Below are 15,803 nucleotides of genomic sequence, written 5' to 3' on the forward strand. Positions count from 1 at the left end.
CAGTTTGTGGGCATGGAAGCATCATTGAGCCTATCCACTGCTGCCCTGTTATTATCAGTTAATAGCCGCACAGACCAGGACTTTCCGGACTGTAACAGAGAAAAAAATAATTCTTGTAGGAATTCATTGACCGACAACTCTAAATGAAATAAAATCTCAATCAAAAGATGGCGTATTCCTGCTGTGTGCCAACAAGACTGATACACCAGTAATTAGGGAGAAAAAAAGAGCAGAAATCAGGCACTCCATAAAAATCATTTTAGATGAGAAACAAAATAAAGTGTCTGAAAATTTAATTTAATTTAAGACAATTAAATACAGCTGTGAAAATATAGACAGGCACGTACACACTGTTTGAATTTATGTGGAACAAACTCTTCTGAAAACATTAATTGTATAGAGCCTCAATATGCAACATGTCTGCTGTTTGTAAATTTTAATTTTTTGGTACTTTTTCTTTGTTTTCAAGGTGAAGGGTGGTCAGTAAGGGTACCGCCCTTAGCAAGCTCCCCGCTGGAGTGGAGCTAAATTATAGAACAAATGGGAATCTGTTCAATCTCTGCCACCTCCAGGCCAGATCCAAGGTTGTCCCATCTTGTTATTGAACTACAGTCGGCAGACAACGCTTCCATCTGCGCACACTCGGAGGCCAAACTCCTTAACCTTAACCGAGGCGTACGAGAGCATGGGCTTTACAGCAAACACCTCAAAATGCTGGAGAAGTATCACCAGCGCTGCCTCCGTAAGATCCTGCAAATCCATTGGCAGGAAAGATGCACCAATGTCAGTGTTCTCAGTCAGGCTAACATTCTCAGCATCGAAACATTGACCACATTCGATCAGCTCCATTGGGTGGGCCACATTGTCCGCATACCCGACACAAGACTCCCAAAGCAAGCGCTCTATGCGGAGATTTGACATGGCAAGCGAGCCCCAGGTGGGCAGAGGAAACGCTTCAAGGACACCAAGCCTCCTTGATAAAGTGCAACATCTCCACTGACACCTGGTCCACGACCGCCCAAAGTGGAGGAAGAGCATCCAGGAGGACGCTGAGCACCTCGAGTCCCATCGCCGAGAACAATCAGAAACCAAGCATAGACAGTGGAAGGAGCGTACATCAACCCAGGCTCCCCACCTACTCTTTCCTTCAACCACTATCTGCCCCACCTGTGACAGCGACTGTAGGTCCCGCATTGGACTCCTCAGTCACCTGAGAACTCACTTTTAAGAGTGGAAGCAAGTCATCCTCGATTCTGAGGGACTGCCTATGATGATGGTCAGTGCTCAGAAGTGATACACTTTTCTCCCTAATTACTGGTGTATCAGTCTTGTTGGCACACAGCAGGTATACGCCATCTTTTGATTGAGATTTTATTTCATTTAGAGTTGTCGGTCAATGAATTCCTACAAGAATTATTTTTTTCTGTTACAGTCCAGAAAGTCCTGGTCTGTGCGGTTATTTCTGTTAACTAGTACACCAGGAATTCATAGATCAGGTAAAGCATAGGCTTTATGCAATAAAGCTCCTTCAACTCTGCCCCCAACAATTGCCACTTCCTTCGCTGGCATCCACTACAAACTGGGCTCAGACTGCCAAAACTAACGTCACATAGTGCGGAACCGCCGACATTGGCAGAGGTGTAAAAGTGATGATAGCCCAATTGACTCCAATGGAAAGGAAAACACATAGGATCCACAGATCCAGCAGAAAGAAGCTTTTGAGAGTTGAAAAGAAAATGGACTTTCTGAATGGCCTCTTCTGTATGGGACATCAAACCGTTATCCATTCTCAATAGGGACGGGATGGTCAATGGTGAGAGAAGTTCACACAAGGGAGATTCATAACAATTTTTTAAAAACAGGCTTTTATTTAAGTAGAATATTTTAGGCTAAAATTACTCATCTCAACAATAGTCTTCTCCTTTAATACATATTAAATATAGAATTATCGCTTAACTTCTGAAAAAGTAATTTGCTATTGCATTTGCATGTTTTGAAATTAAACTGAAAGTGTATTAATTCTGTAGCATGGTTAACTTACTCTGTTCCATCTCAAGTGAAAACGGACTGGAACGTCTCAGTGGAGTTATTAACTGGTAGGTATGGACCCACAGTAAATCATTGTCCAAGTCTCACGCACAGAGTCCATAAGCTTGGCTGGTATGACAACAGAACCCAAATGTTATGTACCAGAGGATACTTTTCCAAGGTTTTAACCAAAACAACTTTTTGAGGGGTGCAGGGGAAGGACACAGCAGTGGTCATTTTACTCTGTATCTGCCTGTATTTACCTACCTTAGGAGTACTTCTACTACCCAGCAGCATCACTCGTTAAGTCACAAAATAAACAGACCATATTAAATAAAGATGGTTGGGCAGAATATTAGCAACTAGGTACAGCATAAAAAACTAAGGGCTCGGGTGATCTCCTGACATAGTTTTGATCACCTAAGTGGGTCAGAGAGGAATTCCCCCACCAAATTGGCCTGGATTTTTGTCTGGTTTTTAGCCTCTCCCAGAAGATCACATGGTTTCTGGGTGGGGCGGGGAGTGTGAGTATATATTGTGATACACAAGGTTATCACAATTGTGTGGAACAGACTGGATGGACCAGAGAGCCTTTCCCTGTCGTCAATGTTTGTGTGTTTGTACTATGGCAAGGTCTTTTGCTGGTCTTGAGTTGTACGTTTAAGTGTCTCAGCATCTGGCCCAAAACAAACTAAAGAACAGATTATAGCGATACAAGTAATTGGTTAGCATATGTAATATTGAAGAGCAAAACTGTACAAATTTGTACAGCACAAAACAGCCTCCCCTAATGGCACAAAGATAAAGTCACTATCTCTCAGGCATACAGAGAACGGTATTGATTCAATCCTTCACCTTTGCTGTGTTAGCTTATCTCAGCCAACACTGTCTGGTAGCATCCCCCAGATTTAGGAAAACTCATTGAGCTCCGGCTTCTAATTGCTAAACAATAACTCCAGTTGGAAGTACCCACGTGAAGACAAAAGACGGCTCAGCTGTCATTTCCTTCAGTCCGAAGGTCCATTGTCAAGGCTCAAAGATGACGACTCGGGTTAGGCTCTGGAATGTAACACTCCATTTAGAACCATAACCCAGTAAATGAGTCAAAGAGAGGAGGGGAGAACATTGGAAGGAAAACATCACAAGGCAGCCCCATTTACAGCAGATTACAACTAGTTGTCTCAAAACAACTTGGTTTAACACACAAAAATAATCCTTTCTACAAAATGCAGAGCATTCACGCGCCAAGTCTTTATTCAGAAAGTATTGCAGTAAATGCAGTTCGTCTGACAAACAGCAAACACCAGTCATTTGGTGCAAGTAGAATATTGCTGCCTTTTCAAAATCTGGGGGCACCGTAGTCATCTGGCATCCGTTCAATGTTGTACCTGAAAGAAAAATAAATAATTAAGTTGCACAGCAGAGTGCTCATTATCAAACTACTCAGCATCACAATCTGTCCAACATACATGTAAGAAAGAAAGAATGAATTTGCATTTAATGTAGTGCCTTTCACAACCTCGGGATGTTCCCAGGTGCTTCACAGCCAATGAATTTTGAAGTGCAGTCACTGTTGTAATGTAGGGCAAAGCAATAGCCAATATTTGCACACAGTAAGATCCCACAAACAGCACTGAGATAAATGACCAGTTAATCTGTTTTAATGCTGTTGGTTGAGGGATAAGCCAAGACACTTGTGAATTCCCTTGCTCTTCTTCAAATAATGCCGTGGATCTTTTTTCGTTCACTTGAGAGAACAGACATCCAAAAGGCAGCAACACTGACAATGCAGCAACACTAACAATGCAGCACCCCTTCAGTATGGAGGTATTATTGAATGGGTGCCTTACTCAAGTGGTAGATTCTGCGCTCAAGTAGCTACAGCAGGGCTTGAACTCGCCCTTCTGACTCAGTCGAGAGAGTGCTACCACTGAGTCAAGGCTGACATGGGAAATGCTGGAAAACCCCTTCTCACAAGGATAGTATAAATGTTGAGCGAAGTATAAAAACAAGGAGGTGGAGCAGCATAAGAGGTGACCAGTTAGGACAAGAAAGCAAAAATTGCAATGGCATCCAGGGAATTAGAAGGAAAATGGGATTAGAGTAGATAGTTCCAATGTTGAAACTAACATCAGCATAGCCACAATGGACCACCAGCTGCACTAAATTTCTGTGACTCCATGATGCAGGCGGAATAATTTGATACCCATTCTCCTGTGCTTCCAACAAACTCTCCTCCATTCTCAAGCCGAGACCCACACCACTTATCCCTTGATTAGCTGAAAACAGATTTCAAAGTTTCATTTTCCATCTAATCAGGAATCAGAAGACTAACGTTTGACTTGGCTGCATCAGTGGAGTGAATAGCTAAAGCTTTGGCTTTCAGTATCCAAGTGTCTGGTATCCAATGATTGGTTTTGCCTGTGCAGAAGAAAATATCTCTAGAATGAGTTACCTCATCAATGGCAGCCCAAGGGTCCATAATTAATTTCACAAAAGCTCAGGTCATATGTCTAGACTTTTGTTTGGTAATTTATAGATTACTTTAGTCCTCAAAAATAAGGTTTTATTGAGCCGACATGTCCTCAGTGTTACAAAAGCTATTATTTTACAATGAATTGTCTCACTCACACACACACACATATAAGTTGTTGAAAATAATTGACTATGTTGGTCGTAAATGACAAAAGCCAATCCAGTGTTTTGAGCATTTCCTGTTTTAATTTCAGATTTCCACAACCCACATTATTTTGCTTTATTCTAACAATTTGTTTTAAGTTTAAAAATGAATGCATATATCTTCTTTAATACTATTCAGTCACAGCTTGTAATCTCGTTGTTAAAATATCTATTTGGTGTAAATGGGCCAGAAGTGAAGATACATGCATAAGGTCGAGAATGTGCACATATGACTGAAGAAAGGTTTTAGATGATATGGGAGGTTGGAAGAACTATCTGGGGCACAGTAGGCATAGAGATGGTTGCAACATAAGAAATAGGAGCAGGAGTAGGCCCCTCAAGCCTGCTCCGCCATTCAATGATCATGGCTGATCTGATCCTAGCCTTAACTCCACTTCCCCGTCCGCTCCCCAGAACTCTTGACTCCCTTATCGCTCAAAAATCAGTCTATTTCCACCTTAAATACATTCAATGACCCAGCTTCCACAGTTCTCTGGGACAGAGAATTCCAAAGATTCACGACCCTCTGAGAGAAGAAATTCCTCCTCATTTCCGTTTTAAATGGGCGACCCCTTTTTCTGAAACTATGCCCCTAGTTCTAGATTCCCCCACATAGAAAATAGGTGCAGGAGTCGGCCATTCGGCCCTTCGAATATTCACCACCATTCAATATTGCATCTTTTTTGCATCTTTAGTTTCCCATTCCTGCTTTCTCTCCATACCCCTTGATCCCTTTAGCCGTTGGGCCATATCTAACTCCCTTTTAAATATATCGAACGAACTGGCCTCAACAACTTTCTGTGGTAGAGAATTCCACAGGTTCACAATTCTCAGTGAAGAAGTTTCAACTCGTCTCGGTCCTAAATGGCTTACACCCTTATCCTTAGACTGTGTCCCCTGGTTCTGGACTTCCCCAACACCGGGAACATTCTTCATGCATCTAACCTGTCCAATCCCGTCAGAATTTTATATGTTTCTATGAGATCCCCTCTCATTCTTCTAAATTCCAGTAAATATAAGCCTAGTCGATCCAGTCTTTTCTTCATATGTCCGTCCTGCCATCCCGGGAATCAGTCTGGCCAACCTTCACTGCACTCCCTCAATAGAAAGAATGTCCTTCCTCAGATTAGGAGACCAAAACTGTACACAATATTCAAGGTATGGCCTCACCAAGGCCCTGTACAACTGCAGTAAGACCTCCCTGCTCCTGTACTCAATTTCTCTCGCTATGAAGGCCAACATGCCATTTGCCTTCTTCACCGCCTGCTGTACCTGCATGCCAACTTTCAATGACTGATGTACCATGACACCTAGGTCTTGTTGCACCTCCCCTTCTCCTAATCTGTCACCATTCAGATAATAGTCTGCCTTCCTGATTTTGCCTCCAAAGTAGATAACCTCACAATAATCCACATTATACTGCATCTACCATGCATTTGCCCACTCACCTAACCTGTCCAAGTCACTCTGCAGCCTCTTAGAATCCTCCTCACATCTCACACTGTCACCCAGCTTAGTGTCATCTGCAAACTTGGAGATATTACTTTCAATTCCTTCATCTAAATCATTAATGTACATTGTAAACTGAAGCTTGCGGTAGCCCACTAATCACTGCTTGCCACTCTGAAAAGGACTCGTTTATTCCTACTCTTCCAACCAGTTCTCTGTCCACGTCAATACATTACCCCCAATACCATGCGCTTTAATTTTGCACACTAATCTCTTGTGTGGGACCTTGTCAAAAGCCTTTTGAAAGTCCAAATACACCACATCCACTGGTTCTCCCTTGTCCACTCTACAAGTTACACCCTCAAAAAATTCTAGAAGATTTGTCAAGCATGATTTCCCTTTCATAAACCCATGCTGACTTGGACCGATCCAGTAACTGCTTTCCAAATGCGTTGTTATTACATCTTTAATAATTGATTCCAACATTTTCCCCACTACCGATGTCAGGCTAACTGGTCTATGATTCCCTGTTTTCTCTCTCCCTCCTTTTTTAAAAAGTGGGGTTACATTAGCTTCCCTCCAATCCACAGAAACTGATCCAGAGTCTATAGAATGTTGGAAAATGACCATCAATGCATCCACTATTTCTAGGGCCACTTCCTTAAGTACTCTGGGATGCAGACTATCAGGCCCTGGGGATTTATCGGCCTTCAGTCCCATCAATTTCCCTAACACAATTTCCTGACTAATAAGGATTTCCTTCAGTTCCTCCTTCTCGCTAGACTCTCCGTCCCCTAGTATTTCCGGAAGGTTATTTGTCTCTTCCTTCGTGAAGACAGAACCAAAGTATTTGTTCAATTGGTCTGCATTTCTTTGTTCCCCATTATAAATTCAACTGATTCTGGCAAGGGACCTACATTCGTCTTCATTAATCTTTTTCTCTTCACATATCTATAGAAGCTTTTGCAGTCAGTTTTTATGTTCCCTGCAAGCTTACTCTCATACTCTATTTTCCCCCTCCTAATTAAACCCTTTGTCCTCCTCTGCTGAATTCTAAATTTCTCCCAGTCCTCAGGTTTGCTGCTTTTTCTGGCCAATTTATATGCCTCTTCCTTGGATTTAACACTATCCCTAATTTCCCTTGTTAGCCACGGTTGAGCCACCTTCCCCCGTTTTATTTTTACGCCAGACAGGGATGTACAATTGTTGAAGTTCATCCATGTGATCTTTAAATGTCTGCCTTTGCCTATCCACCGTCAACCCTTTAAGTATCATTCGCCAGTCTATCCTAGCCAATCCACGTCTCATACCATCGAAGTTAGGTTTCTTTAAGTTCAGGACTCTAGTCTCTGAATTAACTGTCATTCTCCATCTTAATGAAGAATTGTATCATATTATGGTCACTCTTCCCCAAGGGGCCTCACACAACAAGATTGCTAATTAATCCTCTCTTGTTACACAACACCCAGTCTAGGATGGCTAGCTCTCTAATTGGTTCCTTGATGTATTGGTCTAGAAAACCATCCCTTACACACTCCAGGAAATCCTCCTTCACCGTATTGCTACCAGTTTGGTTAGCCCAATCTATATGCAGATCAAAGTGACCCATGATAACTGCTGTATCTTTATTGCATGCATTCCTAATTTCTTGTTTGATGCCATCCCCAACCTCACTACTACTGTTTGGTGGTCTGTACACAACTCCCACTAGCTTTTTCTGCCCTTTGGTGTTCCGCAGCTCTACCCATACAGATTCCACATCATCCAAGCTAATGTCCTTCCTTATTATTGCGTTAATCTCCTCTTTAACCACCAACGCTACCCCACCTCCTTTTCCTTTCTGTCTATCCTTCCTGAATATTGAATACCCCTGGATGTTGAGTTCCCAGCCATGGTCAGTCACCCTGGAGCCATGTCTTGGTAATCCCAATTACATCATATCCGTTAACAGCTATCTGCGCAGTTAATTCATCCACCTTATTACAAATGCTCCTCGCATTGAGACACAGAGCCTTCAGGCTTGTTTTTTTAAACACTCTTTGTCCTTTGAGAATTATGTTCCAATGTGACCCTTTTTGATTTTTGCCTTTGATTTCTCTGCCCTCCACTTTTCCTTATCTCTTTTCTACCTATTGCTTCTGTCTCCCTGCATAGATTTCCATCCCCCTGCCATTTAGTTTAAACTCTCCCCAACAGCATTAGCAAACAATTCCCCTAGGACATTGGTTCCGATCCTGCCCAGGTGCAGACCGTCTGGTTTGTACTGGTCCCACCTCCCCCAGAACCAGTTACAATGTCCCAGGAATTTGAATCCCTCCCTCTTGCACCATTCCTCAAGCCACGTATTCATCTGAGCTATCCTGCTATTTCTACTCTGACTAGCACGTGGCACTGGTAGCAATCCTGAGATTACTACCTTTGAGGTCCTACTTTTTAATTTAACTCCGAGCTCCCTAAATTCAGCTTGTAGGACCTCATCCCGTTTTTTACCTATATCGTTGGTACCTATGTGTACCACGACAACTGGCTGTTCACCCTCCCCCTCCAGAATGCCCTGCAGCCGCTCAGAGACATCCTTGACCCTTGCACCAGGGAGGCAACATAACATCGTGGAGTCTCGATTGCGGCCGAAGAAACGCCTATCTATTTTCCTTACAATAAAATCCCCCGCCACTATAGCTCTCCCATTCTTTTTCCTGCCCTCCTGTACAGCAGAGCAACCCATGGTGCCATGAAATTGGCTGCTGCTGCCTTCCCCTGATGAGTCATCTCCCCCATCAGTTCCCAAAATGGTATATCTGTTTTGGAGGGAGATGACCGCAGGGTACCCTTGCACTACTTTCCTTCCACTGCTCTGCCTGATGCAGTATAATGTGGATAAATGTGAGGTTATCGACTTTGGTGGCAAAAAACAGGAAGGCAGAATATTACCTGAATGGTGACAGATTAAGAAAAGGGGAAGTGCAATGAGACCTGGGTGTATGGTACATCAGTCATTGAAAGTTGGCAAGCAGGTACAGCAGGCGGTGAAGGCGGCAAATGGCATGTTGGCCTTCATAGCTAGAGGATTTGAGTATAGGAGCAGGGATGTCTTACTGCAGTTGTACAGGGCCTTGGTGAGGCCACACCTTGAATATTGTGTACAGTTTTGGTCTCCTAAGCTGAGGAAGGAGATTCTTGCTATTGAGGGAATGCAGCGAAGGTTCACCAGACTGATTCCCGGGATGGCAGGACTGACATATGAGGAGAGACTGGATCGACTGGGCTTGCATTCACTGGAGTTTAGAAGAATGAGAGGGGATCTCATAGAAACACACAAAATTCTGACGGGATTGGACAGGTTAGAGGCAGGAAGAATGTTCCCAATGCTGGGGAAGTCCAGGACCAGGGGTCACAGTCTAATGATAAGGGGTAAGCCATTTAGGATCGAGATGAGGAGAAACTTCTTCACTCAGAGAGTTGTTAACCTGTGGAATTCTCTACCGCAGAAAGTTGTTGAGGCCAGTTCATTAAGATATTCAAAAGGGGTTTAGATATGGCCCTTACGGTTAAAGGGATCAAGGAGTATGGAGAGAAAGCTGGAAAGGGGTACTGAGGTTGAATGATCAGCCATGATCTTATTGAATGCTGGTGCAGGCTCAAAGGGCCGAATGGTCTACTCCTGAACCTATTTTCTATATTTCAATGGTCACCCATTCTCTATCTGCCTGTGTAACCTTTACCTGCGGTGTGACCAAACGTGCTATTCACGACATCCTCAGCATTGCGCAGCTCCAGTGTCGCAATGCGGTCTGTCAGGAGCTGCAGCTGGACACACTTCCTGCACACATGGTAGTCAGGGATACTGGAAGCATCCCTGACTTCCCACACAGCACAGGAGGAGCATGACATGGCCAATGTCAAAGGTTTCTTACTGATGAGAAAAGAAAAAGAAAACAAAAAAGATTAAATACTCATCAATCCACTAGCCCATCACTTACCCGCTTGGCTGTGACGTCACACTTGGATTTCTTATTCCACGAGGGGAAACATCCTTTCTGCATTTACCCTGACGAGCCCCCTCAGAATGTTATACTTTTCTTATACATGCAAGTAGGATTGTCTCCGATCTACTGGATGTAGGACGAGTGCTGTGCAAGTAAAAGGCCTCAGTGGAAAATGTAGGTCGCGTTTCATTATATTGCAGATTGCACTGCTGCATCGGACCTACCCAAATGAATCACTTGCACATTGTTTCTCAACAGGCCTGCAGGCCGACACTTTGTGAAACACACCTTCTCTGAAGTGGGAAAAGTGCTACCTCTGATTAGGGGGGCAGCCACTAGTTTGTACACGAGAGGAATCCCACCCCACAACAATGAGTATCACACAGATCCCCAAGTCAGGACAACCTGAGCCAATGCTGAGAAAATGATGAACCAACAGCTGCCAACTTTCAACTTTAATGACTAGTGATTTGTCGGAAGCATTCAGAAGAGAATTGGACAGATTTTGGGTTCAACAGAAACTAGAGGGGTACGAATTTTATTTAAGGAAATGATGGTCAAGATCAGGTTCTGTTTGATGGGGGCTGGACAGGAGGAATGGCCTTTTCTAGTTTTTATATTCTTACCTATGATTAGAGATGTACATAATAGGAACCCCCGGAATTTTCCGGATCCTCCTCTTGAGATCTCTGTCCACTGTCGCTACAATGTAACATTTATGCTGCAAGTGAAAAAACAAGGAAAATTAAAAGTTGTCTTTTAAAAATTATGTCTAATTCTGGGCACCACATTTTAGGAAGGACGTGAAGGCTTTGGAGAGGGTACAGAAAAGAATACTAGAATGGTTCCAGGAATGAGGAATCACAGTTACATGAGTAGACCGGAGAAGCTGGGGTTGTTCTTAGCTCAGAAGGCCGAGGAGATTTGATAAAGGTGTTTAAAATCATGAAGGGTTTAGACAGAGTAAATAAAGAGACACTGTTTCCAATGGCTGAAGGGTCGATAACCAGAGGGCACAGATTTAGGTGACTGGCAAAAGAACCAGAGGCGACATGAGGAAAAACTTTTTTTGAATGCAACGAGTGGTTAGGATTTCGAATGCACTACCTGATTGGGTGGTGGAAACAGATTCAATAGCAGCTTTCAAAAGGGAATTGGATAAACATGTGAAGGAGAAAATATTGCAGGGATATGGGGAAAGAGCGGGACTAACTAGATTGCTCTTCGAAATAGCCAGCGCAGACCTGATGGGCCGAATGGCCTCTATTGGTGCTGTACTATTCTATGATTTCTCTCACGACCACACATAAAGAATGTCCGTTTGTGTGATGTCTAAGAGGGCACTTAGTGCAATGCGAAACTGTAGCCTAGTACGAGTTGGTGCCTTCAGGAGAGGCAGAAATTAGAGGGGAAGAAATTAACTTAAATACAAAGGCTTTTGATAAATGACCAGTAGTGTGTTTTTTTCTTACCTGTGTGACTCTCTGCACTAGACAATCATCAGCATATGTTCCTTTGTGTGTACAGGGTAGTCGCTCAAACCGTGGATCCTTTGCTATTCTGGAAAAGTAGAACAAAAAAAGTTACAAATTCAGTAATGGTTTTTCGGTCCGACATCGGACATATTTGCGATTTCTTTACTCTAGATATTTTTGGCTTCCATGTTTTGGACTACTCCTCTCTGCGAAGCATAGATTCTTATATGCCAGCAGGTGTCTTGCCTAGATATCGAGATACATTTATAGCATACCCAAGGAATGAACAGACAATTCTCTTAGCTGGAAGAATTCTTCTGTGGGTAAATACAATGCACAAGTGCGCTACTGAGCCTAATGACAGAAGATGGCATGGCTACGCAAGTGATTCACTGCACAGTAATTGCAATAGTTATTGGTCGGAAACTGGTATTTCTCTGCCTCTGGAACTCTTGTATATAAAACTGTGGCACTTGGGCAGAATAGTGGGCTACCCGCAATAAGTATTGGAATTTGCAGAACTTATTGTGGGATGTGACACTTTGTCACATCAGTTATCCGACCCAGGTTTGATTTCCTGATCAGTGCGTTACCCATTGTCAACTTAGGTAACAGCAACAGTGACTACACTTCAAAGTAATTTGTAACAATTAGCTTCAGAGTCCCCAGGCTAGAATTTGCATTTATATAGCGTCATACCATGTCCCTCAGAAATGTCACAAAGTGCTTCACATGCAACAAATTACTTTGAAGTGTAGTCATTGTTGCTGTGTAGGCAAATGTGGTAGTTATTTTGCACACATGATACCACAAATAGCAATGAATGAACAGTTTGTTTCTGATGGGGTTAGTTGAGGAAGGACTATCGCCCAAGCAATCAGGTGAATTCAATGCTCTTCTTCAAAATGTGCTATGGGACCTATAACTTCCACTCGATCCACCATCAACAACTTGCATTTATAAAGCGCATTTAGCGGAAATAAAAAATCCCAAGGTGCTACACAGAAGTGCAAGTAAAAAAATAAATAAAAGTGATTTGACATCTCTAAAGGATGGCACCTCTGACAATGCAGCCTAGATTCTGTGCTTAACTCCCATAGTGGGCCTTGAACCCACAAGGTCAGGTAAGGTAAAAAGATATTGGCCATTATTCCTGTTATTTATACAGTGGCCCAGTTTTTAATGCATGTGTGCAGGAATAAATCAGGCTTGGGTTTGGCTTTGATAGTTCTTGGCATCAAATATGCTGCCAGTGCTCACTACCAGGCTCATGTACTCAGAACAGCCTCTTGGCCAGCGAGAGATAATTGGCATCTATGGAACCATTCGACAGTTTCGGGAGAGTGGGAAGAAGCCAGAACACAACACAAATATTCTTGGATGGGTTTGGGATTAGATGAAACACTGTTGTTGCGAAGTTCTTTTACCTGAGGGCGACCCTGTACTTTTGTCCCAACTTCTCAATTTCTGCCATCACACAGTCTGTGATACAGGGAACACCTAGAGAAAATTCAGAGGTCACACTTTACATCCTATGCTTTATTTTACAGTGGAACGTCTCTCTCTCTCTCTCTCTCTCTTTCAACTTAAAAAGACAAAAAGCTTTGCCGACAATACCCATCTTACAAGTAATGCTTAACATCTGTTTATTTGTCTAATTTTGCACATTTTTATTTAAACAGTCACTTGCAACTCACCCATGCAACAACTCCATCCTTTACAGTAAATGATCAAATACACTCTTTATCCTTGTATGTCTACAGTTCTTTTCTATCCTGGTGTTCCTTCTTCAAATCGCTCCTTAAAACATATCTCTTTGACTAAGCTTTTGGTCATCTGCACTAATTTCTACTTATGCGGCTTGGTGTCAAATATTTTACTCGTGTGAAGCGCCTTGAAACGTTTCACTATGTTAAAGGCGCTATATAAATGTAAGTTGTTTTGTCTGTGGTGTCTGTGGTGTGTGTGTGTGTGTGTGTGTGTGTGTGTATGTGGCTCCCAGTTTTTTCCTATCTCTGTACGTGTCTAGTTATCTCACTCTGCTTGTATCTTAGACTCTTTGTCGATGCATATCTTTCTGTCCCAGTGTTTGTCTGTGGCTCGCTCTCCTACTTTCCTGTGGTTCTCTGTGTCCTGCGTATCTGGTTCTCCATCTTTATGTCCCAATGTGTGCCAGTGATTTTCTTTTTGTCAGTCTGTGTATATGTGGTTCTCTCTCTGTTCCCATGATTCTCATCTTGGTCATTGAGAGACTGGGAATGTAAGAGTGCATGTACAAGTGAGTGTATGTGCGCTTGCATACAAGAAAGGAGAGCGAGAGTATGAGGAAATAATAAAGCTTCAATTTAAACGCAAAAGGGGTCTGTTATTTTCCCCTGTACATAAACCGTACTCATTGTTCCCAAGTAAACGAGGAAATTAAGAAAAAAATCTTATTTCGCAGGACTATTTTCCCACAATATAACCTGACTGCCCCTCCCTCAATATTCAGCATCTGTTCTGCTCCACTACATCCAGTGTTGTGTAGTACTGATGAATCGACAGTAACTGGTGCAGAATTCACAGCTCAAATGGCAAGAGCCTGAACAAAATAAACTTTGCTTTCTCACTATCCGTTATCACTACCGCTTGAAGGGCTCCCCAAACCGAGAAGTATTCACATGCTGTTGGCTGCTGCACCTTTGCTCACCCGTGAAACTCTCTGCATTTTGAAAATGTTGCCTCGTGGCAATAGTCTCAAACTATTGGCTCCTGTGAGACTTTCCCATCTTCAAAATCCAGGAGGAAGCCAATTGTAATGCCAACATAAAAATTTGAAATGCTGCGAATTCACTTCCTTGACAGATAAATTATGCAAAAGCTTAGATAGCTGAAAGCAAATCTGTGGTGAATTTTCACAAAAACGGTTACGAGAACCTGAGGGCTATAGATTCAAAGTCAACTGAGGTGCATAAAAGGGAGATACTTGCTGGGGAAGTAAGGGTATTAAAGGATGAGAGAGCAACAGTGCAGTCCAAGCAGGAAGCTGGGCTCACCTTGAGCACAGGTTGGAAAAGGAGCTACATTGTAGTCCCAGTTCTTTGAACCATGCTTCTTGTGAGTGTGTCTCGCTGTTGGGAGCACATATTTACATCAGAAAAAAGGCAAGGAAATAGGAATTTAAAAAATAGAGCAGTCATGGCAAACAAAAAATGTGGAGTAGACTTGACGGACCAAGTGGCCCACTCCTGTTATTATGCTCCTGTAACTGTCTAACCCCACCGTCAGGAATACCAGTTAATTTGCATCGCAAACCTGAATGCTGCTGAATTCTGATCTCTTGTATATTGTTCTGGGAGGGTACCAAGGTTTCATCCCAGAAGGAAGGAGAGAAAAAAATCCAGAGGGAAAGCCATCGCACGTCCATCCGCTTCCTCCAAGCTGGCAGAGACACCTGCAGTTGGTACATGACTTTGGGAGACCAGAAAAACTCGGGAAAAAATAAAGGGCTGGATTTTCCGGTCTTCTGCACTCCTGGTTTCGCTCCGGAGTGGTGGTGGTGGTGAAGGTTTTTGGATGGGTGGTCAGCCTCCAGCGCCCCGCAGCAACCCTCGGGTCCGGTTTTGCGGCGACACACAACATCACCGCCTGGAAGAGCTGCGCCTGGTGTGCAACGCCCCTGGTTGGGACGTCGGTGAGAGTTTGAGCTCCTGCCCGACCGGAAGTGTGCCCACAATGACTGCCTGGGAAATCAGGGCGGTCCAATCATCCAGTCAGCGGAGAGGTAGGCAATGGACTTTTAAGGTCAGTGTAATTATTTTTTCTTTTAATTTTTTTTAAGCGATTTGTGTTGTGGTGGCGTGGGCAATGTTTTTGTGGGGGTTTTTTAGGCTCCACCCCCACCCCGGCCCGGCCCAGCTCTTTGGCTCGGAATTTTCCCATCCTTGCACCAGGAGAGGTGTACAACGCTTCCCTTAGCGCTGCGCCCCCTGAAGCAGGGCCCAGAGGCCCAAAATTAACTACTAAAGCGCAAACTATTCCCGGCCGTTAACTTTCCCACCCCCTCGTTATTATCACCCCCAAAACATAAAAGCCCCATATCCAGCCCAAAGGAATTGATACCCTCACATCAAGAGCATCCAACACAAAGGAGACAATGGAACATATACAGAATTAAATTAGCAGACTAGACAGCTGACAGGCACTT

The 15,803-nt window shown here is 43.3% G+C and overlaps 1 protein-coding gene across 2 annotated transcripts in view; it reads right to left on the reverse strand.

Moving 5' to 3' along the window:
* Positions 1-1,846: 1,846 nt before the first annotated feature.
* fcf1 (FCF1 rRNA-processing protein) overlaps positions 1,847-15,803 on the reverse strand; it is a 30,563-nt gene continuing 16,606 nt past the window's right edge. For both annotated transcript variants that reach the window (XM_070879578.1, XM_070879579.1), the window contains 4 exons: positions 13,045-13,117; positions 11,615-11,702; positions 10,769-10,863; positions 1,847-3,416 (listed from right to left, as the gene is read on the reverse strand). In XM_070879578.1, the coding sequence (XP_070735679.1) occupies positions 3,368-3,416; positions 10,769-10,863; positions 11,615-11,702; positions 13,045-13,117 (305 nt within the window). In that variant the 3' untranslated portion in view covers positions 1,847-3,367. The remainder of the gene's footprint in view (positions 3,417-10,768; positions 10,864-11,614; positions 11,703-13,044; positions 13,118-15,803) is intronic.

The sequence above is a fragment of the Pristiophorus japonicus genome, chromosome 4 (genome assembly GCF_044704955.1).
Source record: "Pristiophorus japonicus isolate sPriJap1 chromosome 4, sPriJap1.hap1, whole genome shotgun sequence".
NCBI classification, from domain to species: domain Eukaryota; kingdom Metazoa; phylum Chordata; class Chondrichthyes; family Pristiophoridae; genus Pristiophorus; species Pristiophorus japonicus.